This window comes from Peromyscus californicus, unplaced genomic scaffold (genome assembly GCF_007827085.1).
Source record: "Peromyscus californicus insignis strain IS unplaced genomic scaffold, ASM782708v3 Scaffold_23__1_contigs__length_62951481, whole genome shotgun sequence".
In the NCBI taxonomy this organism is placed as follows: domain Eukaryota; kingdom Metazoa; phylum Chordata; class Mammalia; order Rodentia; family Cricetidae; genus Peromyscus; species Peromyscus californicus.
In genome coordinates, this window is record NW_026294534.1 from 14,884,509 (window position 1) to 14,897,072 (window position 12,564).

General features: G+C 45.9%; 1 protein-coding gene across 2 annotated transcripts in view; it reads left to right on the forward strand.

The window, feature by feature from the left end:
- Nucleotides 1-12,564, forward strand: part of Slc20a2 (solute carrier family 20 member 2) — a 104,537-nt gene that overhangs the window by 67,174 nt on the left and 24,799 nt on the right. For both annotated transcript variants that reach the window (XM_052751814.1, XM_052751815.1), the window contains exons 2-4: nucleotides 69-621; nucleotides 4,690-4,830; nucleotides 6,305-6,390. In XM_052751814.1, coding sequence (XP_052607774.1) covers nucleotides 333-621; nucleotides 4,690-4,830; nucleotides 6,305-6,390 — 516 coding nt within the window. In that variant the 5' untranslated portion in view covers nucleotides 69-332. The remainder of the gene's footprint in view (nucleotides 1-68; nucleotides 622-4,689; nucleotides 4,831-6,304; nucleotides 6,391-12,564) is intronic.

Sequence of the window (12,564 nt, forward strand, 5' to 3'; positions counted from 1 at the left end):
TGCTTCTGAAAGAAGTTGCTGTTGCAGGTACTCAATAGTGATTGATTTCTTTTGTTTTCCTTCTATAGGAAGAAAGATCACAGCTTTCCAGACTGGGAGGAAAAATATGGAATGCGCGGTACCACTGACCGAACACAACCAACTGAACTGTACTGACCGTAGTTCAGAAACCAGCAGTTAACAATTTCTTCAGACTTCAACACTGTCCAGCACTTTCCAGAGCAGACTCACTGTTTACAAGAACTCTTGGCCTCCCAAAGTTAGCAACCTCAAACTTTGTTGATTTAAAATATTTCTGCGAAAGAAAAGTACCCCATAGCCCACTCTCCAAAATGGCCATGGATGGGTATCTGTGGATGGTCATTTTGGGTTTTATTATTGCTTTCATCCTGGCATTTTCTGTTGGTGCAAATGATGTTGCCAACTCATTCGGAACTGCGGTGGGCTCTGGCGTGGTGACCTTGAGACAGGCATGCATTCTGGCTTCGATATTTGAAACCACGGGCTCTGTGCTATTGGGAGCCAAAGTGGGAGAGACTATACGGAAAGGCATCATTGACGTGAACCTCTACAATAACTCTGTGGAGACCCTCATGGCCGGGGAAGTGAGTGCAATGGTTGGTGAGTAGCTTTCCTCCCTGCACCAGTGGGAAGTGTGGCCACTCATCTCCCTGGCTCTGTTGCCATTTCCATAAGTGGGGCAGGGCGGGGGGGTCTGTGTTTTAACTGTTTGGAAGCTGGTTTAGTGGTTGTGTTTATGATAAAATTTTTATTGCCTGTACTTTATGGTTTTTACAAGCAAGCATCCATTTTCTTAAACTTTTAGCCATTTTAAGATATACTTGAGCCTCAAGATATCACTTGCAGAATGTTGCTTTATTGTTTCTGGGATATGTTAAAGTTACTAAAGAATATATATTATATATATAATATTTATATCTGCATATAAATCAGTGACTATGTTTTAAATTTTACCTATAACCAACCTTGAAAGTTGATTTATATTTTTTTCTAAAGATTTTTCATTGTGTATGATGGAATGTTTCAAAAATGTAGATATCATAGAACAATATTTTGGGGGGTTGAGTGTTGAGTGTGCCTCTGGACTAGACTGCTTGCCCAGCATGCCTGAGGCCCCAAGAGCAACCCTGAGCACTAAAAAAATAACGGTAGTATATTTGGGGAGCGGTGATATGGCTCAGCAGCAGGATCTGTCCTCAGCATGCACGAGGCCCCAGCAATCTCCAGTACCAAGAAAAAAAATGATTAATTTAACTTTTGTGGTTTTAGTTTACAATTTAACCTATAATTTCATTATAGCCAACTAAAATTGAGATGTTTTAATTATTAAGGCGGTGTTTCTCAACCTGTGGGTCTTGACCCTTTGTAAGTCAAATGACCCTTTCACAGGGTTGCCCGAGACCATCAGAAAGCACAGGTATTGACATTACGATTTTATAACAGTGGCAAAATTAGTTGTGAAGTAGCAATGGAAATCATTTTATGGTGTGTGTGTGGGGGGGGGGGGGTCACCACATCCTGAGGAACTGTATTAAAGGGTCGCAGTGTTAGGAGGGTTGAGAACCACCGCGTTAAGGTATTGTGAGGAAGAGCTGTTGAAACTTTAGGAGGAATAAAGAGAAACACTGACAGGTTCAGTCCCAGGTGGAGCCCCTCTTCCTCCCCCAGAACCTTCTGGTGAGTCTGGAGGCTCGAAGAGGCCATCTGCGCCTGCGCACTGAGAACTCAGACCCCGGAGGAGCTGGGCAGTCTGTCCCTGCTGCTGGTTTTACAGGCAGTGTAGCTCATCCAGATTCCACTTCTCCCACCCACGGCCTTTGGCTCCGTATTCAAAGAGTAAAGGGTTTCTTTACCTCAACTAGAATTTGGGTTTACCAAGGCAATTTGAGGGTTTGTCTGAATAACACGACTGCTTGGGTTTCTCTCTTCTCCGGGTTTGTCCGGGGGTGGTGGTTGCTTCTGAAGTTTCCTTTTTGGTTTGTGGTTAGATGGATTTCAAAGCTCCGAGGGTTGGGAATTGGTCTGACTTGCCTAGGTTTTAAAAACTGAACTCCTTCCGAGTGGGAGCTGTGTGAATTTAAGATGGCAATGTCGCTGTTATCGACCCAAAAAAGTCTGTTGAGCATCCTGAATCGTCCCGTCTCCGCTCTCGCTCCGTTTTTCTGTCCGCCCTCGCTTGCTGTGGTCTTTTCATTCTGCTCGGCACTCTCCTTCGTTCCGTCCATTCCATCTACTCTGTCCTGCGCTAACTCCCCGCAGACCCAGGGCGTCTGTGCTGCCTAAAAGCCTGGTGTCTGTGGGCGGGAGTTAAGGGGGTTGAGTAGAAGCTGCTGTTGATGCCACCCGAACTTCCCGGACAAATCGTCCTTGAGACCCTTTGCTTAGCCCCGTAGAACATCTACCCACTCCATCTGAGGTCACCAATGCTTCCAAAAACCTGGGAGTTCAAATCTGGGCGTCTCCTCAGGAACTACCACACCGGCAGGACAAACCATTTCTTCAAGCCACCACAGAAATGCGCTAAGACGTGGAGCGGTGGTGGCGCCCACCTTTAATCCCAGCACTCGGGAGGCGGAGCCAGGTGGATCTCTGTGAGTTCGAGGCCAGCCTGGGCTACAGAGTGAGTTCCAGGACAGGCTCCAAAGCTACACAGGGAAACCCTGTCTCGAAAAACCAAAAAAAAAAAAAAAAAAGTGCGCTAAGAGCTGTCAAGCCTCCTCACCCTTCGCTTCCTGTTCTCACTCAGCACCCTGCCCTTACTCATGCCCACCCCTCATCCTCATGTGACCCTGAGCTTTGTTTGCCTTTTACTTAATCTTCCAGACACCACTTAGTACCTCGAAGGAGTCCGTCTCCCATTTCCCCCGAGTTTCTCTTGGTTATCTTTGTTCCATAGTTCATCCATTTTCCTCTTTGTAGGACGTCATCTCCTTAGGTTAGAGGACCTTTCTTCGGTTTTCTTCTTGACGTGCATATGGCTCTATATCCCTTCAGCAGTTCCCAAGGGTGAGGTGGCCCCTGTCTGCTGGCTGCCCCCCCCCCATGCAAACACGCCTCATCTGCTGCTCCTTCACTCTGTCTTCCCATGATCCCCAGTAATACAATCTCGTTGTGATGTATAAAGTCAGCAAGAAAAATGGTGGCCGCTCTCAGGAAGGAAAATTTAGTCTCAGTGTGCCAGACAGGGTGAGTTGAGACCATCCTCCTACATCACTAGGTTAACTTTATGACAATATTATAAAACCACACAGTTCATACTTTTACATTACAGTTCTGGGCTAGGAAACATGATCCTAACTGGTTCTACGCGTAAGGCAACCAGTTGCTACTGATTTCAGTCACAGAGGTGGGGCCTAGGGAACTGTCCAGCAGAAGGCAGGTGCCACCCTGGAGACTTGACACCTTCTGGTAGCACATGGCTGATTCTTTCTTCACTCAACACACACTTCAGAGATGTATATGGCACCACACCGGGCCTCAACTCAAAGGTCAGCATGCCCGGCCTTCGCTGCAGCAGCTGTCCACCCTGCCTCATACACTAGGACCTATGTGGCCTGAGATGACCCTTCGCCACTCAGATATCTTTGAAGGAAAGGCCGGGGGCTGCTTAAGGACACCACTGCTGCCAGGCAACCTGGCTGGATTAGTATAGTGCACTTTATCAGCCCAGTCCTTCTGTTGTCTCACATTCTGTTTGCCCTTCTTAGCAACTGCTGCTGAAAGGGCTATCTCCTGGCTAATGCTCCTGGTGCTCCCAGTAGAGGACCTGCTTATGAAAATATCTTCAGTGACCTACGGCCTAGAAAAACATCAAGCCTAGAACACAGACCGAACTCAGAGCTCCCAGCATTGCAAGCAAGATCGGAGAGAGATGCCCAACTTGGGGTTATGCCCAACTCCAGATTAACTAACTCAGTTATTTCTCACATGGGTGGCAGAAGTCAAGGGGCAGTGCATGTTCCTCTCTCACACATGGACTAATCTGGCATGTTAGTTTGTCTCTAGCTTGTCTCATTGTGGACCACAAAACAGAACAAAGTTTCCTCCCTATACATTGTCTTTTTAGAAATCTTACTATGTGTAATGTCTTAATTTCTTGCTTATCGTAGCCAGACTTCACAGAAGAAAGACTGACTCATCACTGACACCCTCACCCTCATGTGATACCTGGTAATCACTCTTGAGTGATTTCTATCAGGATGTTGGTGCTTTGTAAGAAAACAATCCATAGAAAATTAAACTCAGGGTGTCTTAGTTAAGGTTTCTATCACTGTGAAGAGACACCATGACGACCATGGCAGCTCTTACCAAGGAAAACAGTGGGGTTTGCTTACAGTTTCAGAGGTTTAGTCCATCATCATCATGGCGGTATGCAGGCTGACATGGTGCTGGAGAGGTAGCTGAGAGTTGTACATCCTGCACAGGTAGCAGGAAGTGGATTCGGACACTGGGCATGGCTTGAGCATATATGAGACCTCAAAGCCCGCCCCCACAGTGACAGACTTCCTCCAACAAGGCCACACCTCCTAATAGTGCCACTCCCTATGAGGGGCCATTTGCATTCAGACTACCATACAGGGGTGTAATGCTCTCGCCACCCTCTCCCTGCAGGGTATCGAAGACGCTACACTGAGTATCTGGGGTTTTAACTCATCTTTCCGTCTATAGGTTCAGCTGTTTGGCAGTTGATTGCATCCTTCCTGAGACTTCCGATCTCAGGAACCCACTGCATCGTTGGCTCTACTATTGGCTTCTCACTGGTGGCCATCGGTACGAGAGGAGTGCAGTGGATGGAGCTGGTCAAGATTGGTAATTGGCATCTTCTTTTACCTTTAGCGAGTAAAGTTCGCCCTCTCTAGAGCAAGTTTCATTAGAAGTTACTTTTGTAACGCTCTTCCTTCAGATGTTAAGGTTTAGAAGACATGGACTGTATAGGTAGGTAGTGCATTTTCCTTCAGGGTTTCTGTGAATGGAGCCAGTTCACTGTCACGTGTCAGTTTTAACTTCATTCTTAAAACGTCACAGCATCATCTAGCTTATGGAGTCAGTATCTCATTTTTCCTTGCCAAGCAGAAGAAAAATTTATTTCACTGAAATCAGCATCGCAGTCGGAGAAAGACTAGGGCTAGGCCCCCCGGTGAGGAAAAGCCTTAAATCCAGGAGTCAATGTTTACATGTTTACAGTCCTGGGGAAGCCTCAGAATGAAGCTAATGTTGTTTACTTCACTAAGTCACCAGCTGCCCAGGTCTGCCCCCTGAAGGAAGCACTGTGGTGTTCCTCCTGACAGGGGTCCAGCTACACTTAGCTAGTGAGAATCCCCTCAGGGCCCACTCAGAATGGAAGGTACCATCTCAGGCCTGCAGATGGTTCATGGTTTCCTAGAACCATCCTAGCCTTAGGAGCTATAGGTCATAATGGACCCCTGGCCTGCCAATCAGGGCCACGGGCCACCATGAAAATCACCTGTGTCCCAAAGCTTCTGGAATAACAGCTCTCGACTCTTGCCTATGAGAACTTCCTGAAGGAGCAATGAAGAAGTATCTGCACCCCAATCTCACTGTACACCTCCAGAAGTGTAGGGGTGAGGCCAGAGCATCACGGCGGTTTGAAAACTCCCAGGTGCTTTCTTGGTGTAACCAGAACTTAGAAGCACCCAGTAGAGGCTAACACCAGGTTTTTAGTCACTGGATGTGAGGAATGAAAGCACCAAGCTGGATGTGGTTACATGAAATAAAACATGACCCACCTTATATGTACCCTTTGCTGTTGGGACAAGACTCTACAAGAATTGATAAAAGCAAGCAAGTGGCTTAGATCAGTGGATCTCAGCCTTCCTAACATTGCGACCCTTTAATACACATAGTTCCTCATGTTGTGGTGACCCCCATCCCTAAAATTGCTTTGTTGCTGCTTCATAACTGTAATTTTGCTACTGTTATGAATCATAATTGAATAATAATGTAAATATCCAATATATAAACTATCTGCCATCCAAGGGGTCACGACCCACAGGTTGAGAACCCCTGGCTTAGAGGGAAATCATTCATGAACTGAAGCTAGAGTTTGGGAACCACAGTAACCCACCAGTATAGCCAGCTATATGTGACTGTGTTTGGGCCTGAGGAGAGCTGTACATGAGGGAGGGCTTCCTTAGCTCTGACACTGGCTAACAGTTCTGGTACTATGTGTTAATATAGGCACCATATTGCTTCTTGCTGTATTGTTTAAATATGCTTGTGTGTAAATCTTAACATTCACTGGATATCCTTTTTGATCTTTCAGTTGCTTCCTGGTTTATATCGCCACTTCTTTCTGGCTTCATGTCTGGGGTGCTGTTTGTACTAATCAGGATGTTCATCTTAACAAAGGTAAGTGAGGCTGCTTTTAAAAAAATTTTTTAGCTAAATTTTAGAACTAGTTTTGGTACTGCTTAATAGAAACTCGCCACAGTAGGTCGGTGGGAGAACTGGTTTGCCATTGTCAGGGTGCGCTGCAGTTGGAGTAAGAGGGTTATCATGAGTCGTCAGAAGCCACAGTGAAGGGCCAAGCCTTGCCAGAGCCTAGCACACAAGGCTAGGCTCTATCATGTAGTTCGTTAGCTGACACTCCCAGAAGATGGGCTCAGACCTCAAAAATGAAAGGTGATTATTTCACGGTTGTTAAACAGAATATGACAAAAGTGTTAAGATTTTGAAATTGAATCATTAATTAAAAACAGCTGAATAATCTCCTTCCTCAATACAAAAGTGCTGTCCTAGTCTGGGTGACTAGACTGTGACAGACACTGATGGACACCATAACCAAAGCCTCATGAGGAGGAAGGGGTTGTTAAGGGTCACAGTTCATCACTGAGAAGTCAGGACAGGAACGCAAAAGGGCAGGAACCTGGAGGCAGGAGCTGATGCAGAGGCCATGGAGGGGTGCTGCTGACTGGCTTGCTCCGCATGGCTTGTTCAGCCTGCTTTCTTACGGCTCCACCTCCTCAGCGTTAGCCCCACCCACAGTGGGCGTGTCCCTCCCATCAATCACCATTTGCCTTCAGCCCGATCTTACTGAGGCAGTTTCCCTGTTGAGGTTCCCTCCTCTCAGATGACTGTAGCTTGTGTTGTCAAGTTGATGGAAAAGTAGCCAGCACAGATGCTTTTCAGTTTTGTTTTGTTTTTTTTTAATGGAGAAACACTGGCTTAATTTAAGAGGATAAAAAAGGAAACACAGAGATCCTTTTTGTCAAAACAAAACAAAAAACCCAAAAAGATTGAAATTAGAATGTGCTGGGCATGGTGGCCTTTAATCCCAGCACTTGGAAACACAAAAGCAGGCAGGTTTCTATGAGTTCAAGGCCAGCCTGATCTACATAGTGAGTTCAAGGCCAGCCTGATCTACATAGTGAGTTCCAGGCCAGCCAAGGATACATGGTGAGATCCTGTCTAAAAAAAAACAAAATGAAATGAAATTTTAAAATAGTAGAATTTATTAAGATCAGTATTCTGGCAAAAAAAAATTGATTGTTGTTTCTTATTTGACTATCAAAGGGCTGTCGCAATTTCTTTGTTTCTTTTATAACCATATTTTATTCTTTAATTTTTATATAACATGTACTTTGTGACATACAATATTATATTTGATGCTTGTACACAATGTATAACGATCAAAGCAGCATTTCCATCAGCTCTGAGATTGTGATTCTCCCTATGGAGGAGAACATTCCAACTTTTAACTCTAGTTACTTTGAGTAGATAATGAATTGTCTCAGACTGCAGTGACCCTGTGGTGTGTGTCACATTAGAAGTGACACTGTGTGGCTTCCTATCACTGTGAGAAAATACTAAAATAAACAACTTGGGAGGAAGTAGGTTATTTGGGCCCGGGATATCAAAGGTTTCAGCCCCCATGGGGTTCTGTGTCTCTCTTGCCTTGTGCCAGCGATAGCCCCGTTCATCATGGAGAGGAGATATTGTCACTTGTGGTCCTTGGCTTAGGTCTCTACTCTGTCTGGTTTCAGGGCCCTCCCCCCATAGCCTACCTTCCTCCCACTATATCCCGTCTCTGAAAAGTTCTCCCACCTCTTCTTAGCACCTTAGGGGATATACAGGATCCAAGTTACAGCACACTGCTTTCCTGTTGAGCTATTCCTGTAGCCATATGCTTTCTTTATTCTCTCCTTGGTCCCCTTCCTACCTGTGGTGACCTTCATTCTGTTCTGTCCTTGGATGGGATCAGTGTTTATTCTGAAGATAAATGTATGCAGTACTTTGCTTTCCATGCCTAGCTTATTTCATGTTAAATAGTGTCATCTAGTTCTATCCATGTTACTGGCAAGTGACAGGTTGTCATCCTTTTATGGGTGAATAATATTCCATATTATATAATATGTATCACATTTTTTTAGCTCTTTGATTCATCCTTGGACACTTGGTTGACTTGTTGAAATACTTGATAAGCTATAAAGCCTACCACTTTTAACCTTATTTATTATCATTATGTCTATACATAATAATTATATGTGTGTGTGTGTGTGTGTGTGTGTGTGTGTGTGTGTGTGTGTGTGTGTGAGATTTGGGGGCACATGTGCACAGCATGTGTGGAAGTTAAAGAACAACATTGTGGACTCAATCCTCTCTACTTTTATGTTCTTCCCGGGATTTGAACTCTGGTTGTCAGGCGTGCACACAAACACTTATACCCACCAAGCCATCTCAGCAGCCCTTAAAGCCTATGTTCAGTAGTCGTGTTACACGTTTGTCCTCCCTAGTCACAGTTCTGCTTTTTGCTGTTTTCGGTTAGAAACATGGCCAGATGTGGTCTGAAAATATTAAATGGAAAATTCCACAAATAAAAAATGTGTAAGTTTTACATTGCATGCCACATGAGTGATGTAGTAAAATCTCATCCCATCCGATGCCACCCAGCACAGGATGTGACCTTTGTCCAGCACCTCCATGTTGTACCTAGGACCCACCGTTGATCTCCTGTTAGCCATCCCCATTACGGTAATACTGGTGTTGAAGAAACTTTTATGAGGAAGCCCGATGATGCCTCCTTTGCCTCACTCCATCTCATCACACAGGGACTGTATCATCTCACTTGGTCACTAGAGGAAGAAGGGGAAGTGTGGCAGATAAGATATTTTGAGAGAGAAAAGATATTCACATAACCATACACATATATAGTCACAATTGTTCTGTAACTCTGTTACCATTACTCTCTTCCTGTGCCTCACCGTCAATCTGCCGTGTGTGTGTGTGTGTGTGTGTGTGTGTGTGTGTGTGTGTGTGTGTGTGTGTGTAGGTAAGTTAGGTTGGGTTTCAAAGCATCTCCTGGAAGCCTTGGCATGCCTTCCACAGGGATCAGACAGAAGAGCTGCTTGTGCTCAGTCAGTACACTAAGGACATACCTTCCTTCCTCCGTGTGTTGCTTGAAAACAGAACTCTGTTTTCTTAGTATTGACTGTCAGCCATTGAAGGAGTCATTCTCTTGAATAAGCATAGACTTGGTCATCACTGTGTCTCAGCATTCTTCCTCTGGGCTAGGACCGGCCACATTAAGGTTAGTTTACATCTTGGCTCCTGGCCTTCACCCATCCTGGTTCTCTGCCTAGACACCATCCTCAACCAGAACACTCCTCTGAGCTTCCTGATGACATTTCCCAGGGCACCTCTCCTATCCCAGAGTTGGAAACTTCCTCTCTCCCGCTCCGGGACACTCTGCTGTCATTAGGGCACTTGGTAGTGTGAGCCGTGTTACCTCTTGGGTCCCGTCTGCTTGCCCTGTGACTGTATGATCTGTGGGGTAGAAACATGAGTGTCTTAGTCACTTTGAATTCCAGTGCCTCCTGTGTGCTTACCACCCTTAGAGATACTTGTTACCAATCTGTTAGGAGTAAATAATGCCACTGCACATCTCTTAGGGAGCCAGACTCTGATTTCACTGGAGACCGTTAGAATCCCAGGTGAGTGAGAGGCAAGTCTCTCCTGGTTCTCTCTCCCTCACTCCTTCTCTCCCTCCCTCCCTCCCTCCCTTCTCCTCTTTCTCTTCCCTCTCCCCCATTCTCTCTGTAATTCATACTATTAAAAGGATTCATTTGAAGAAACCAGAAAGAGATCTCTTGGCCCTGAACAGTGTGTTTCTAAAGGTAGGGAAAGAAAAGAACAGGAAAATGCCCATTTCTGAAGAGAGGTAAGATTCAAATCAATTCTTTCTTAAAAGATTTTTTTTTTTTTTAATGATCATCTCTTCCTGGGCCTTTTAGGATTCCCACAGATAATGCAACAAAAGAACTCTGAGGTCACCACTTCCCTGCTCACGAGACACACCATCACCCCACCCCACCCCAACCCACCCCACCCCACTCAATACTACTCAGTACCCCAACCGCCACTCAAGTGCACCCCACCCCAGCCACCACTGCCCTATCCAACCCTAGACTACCACCCCACCCCAAACAACCTCACCTCAGCTCACCCCAGCCCTCTGTACCCTAGCCAGCACCCACCCACCAACCCCACTGCACCCTACCCAAGCCAGCTCTGCCTCCCCTCACCCTGGCCCCCTCCAGATCGACCCAACACTCAATTTCAATGCAGAGTGCTCATTTAAAAAAAAACCTCCAACCTGGTACACTCCGTTGAGGCAGGTCCAAGCCCCTCCTCCCTGCACCAAGGCTGTACAAAGTGTCCCACCATAGGCACCAGGCTCCAAAAAGCCGACTCATGCACCAGGGACAGGTCCCGGTCCCACTGCCTGGGGGCCCCCCAAACAGTTCAAGCCAAACAACTATCTCCGTTATCGAGAGGGCCTGGTCCAGTTCCATGAGGGCTCCTCAGCTATTGGTTCACAGTTCATGTGTTTCCGGTAGTTTGGCTAGTTGTCTCTGTACTCTTTCCAGTCATGGTCTCGATATCTCTTGCTCATAGAATCCCTCCTCTCTCATCGATTGGATGAGAGACCTTGCCTTGGAGGAGGTGGGAATGGGGGGGGGGCTAGGTGGGAAGGCTGGGGGGTGGGAGGAGGGAGGATGGAGGAATCTGTGGTTGGTATGTAAAATGAATAGAAAATCTCTTAATAAAAAAAAAAAGGAAAAAACAAAACAACAAAACAACAACAAAAAACCCTCCAACCTGAGCTGGTTATTATCACGACAGCCTTACCTTGTTCACTGCGGTGTTGGAAACCCCCCATTCCTAGTCAACCTTCCTATTCACTTGCATGGACACTCTGGACCGTTTTTTAAGAAGACCAAAATCTGAGGGCGGGGCGGGGGTCGGGGGGAGAATATGCTGGATTTTTGGATGAGTGACAGATGACAAACGGATGGACAGGAAGGAGGAAGAGGAAGAGAAATGGGGACAGGAGGAGAAAGGTCTCAAGCAGACCTTTCTCTTGTGACTGTCCACCTCAGGAGTTGTTGGGTGGGAGTCCTCCAACAGCCGCGGTGCCCGAGGAAACATGCTTTGGGAGCCCTCACTCCCAAAGGAGCGTCCGGCCTCTCCTTTTCAGTCCAGTCAGGGCTCTTCCTGGGGCACACCTCAGGTGGCATGCTAGCTTTGTATGTCTGTCACCCAGGCTTGTGTTTCTGTGTTTGCCCCTCTCACACATCCTCCCCCGGTCCCGGTAGAGCTCACACACAGGAGGAACCTTTCTACATTCTTTATTTTACATTTCAGTGTCCTTTGGGTGTAACAGATGGCACATCCACGTAAGTGTACCACGGTATACTTTGGAGCTCAATCACTTGTTGCAATATTTAAGTAGCAGCTATACACTAGTACTGCTTTGATGTGTTTCTAGCCTATGTTATTCCTCCAAAAATCTTGTATAAGTCTGCTTAAAATAGCATTTTTAGGGGCTGGAGAGATGGCTCAGCAGGTAAGAGCACTGGCCGTTCTTGCAGAAGATCCGGGTTCAGGTCCCAGCATCCACATGACAGTCCACAACCTTCTGCAACTCCAGGTTCAGGGTTCCAACGCCCCCTTCTGGCCTCTGTGGGCACTGCATGCCTGTGATGCACATAAATACATGCAGGCTGAACATCCACCCATACACTAAAGTAAAAATGAAGAAATCTTTTAAAAATGGCATTCTAATAGCTTCTCAGATGTAAATTCATCTCAAATACATGCAGTTCCATTCTTGTGGGTATACTAAGAGAATGTCATAGCCAATGCCCAGAATTACAAATAAACCTTCCGTGACACAAAGAGCCCACAATTCTTTGTGACTTTTAGTAGCTGAAGGTTAAGTACTGTGTCTTATTAAAATAAAATTTGAAAATCGTAGCACATGGGAAAATGTTTGCTTTGTATAATTGACGTATTATTATTGTGTATGGGGCACACATGCCACATCATGCATGTGGAGGCCAGAGGACAGCTTTCAGGAGTCACATGAGATGCAGAGAGTGAACTCAGATCATCATTATCAAAGAGCAAATGTGTTACCTTCTGAACCACCTTGCTGTCCCTGAAATAAATATATTTTTTCTTTTTTAATTTAATGTATGTGGTGTTTTGCCTGCAAGTATGTCTACGTAGGACATGTGTGCC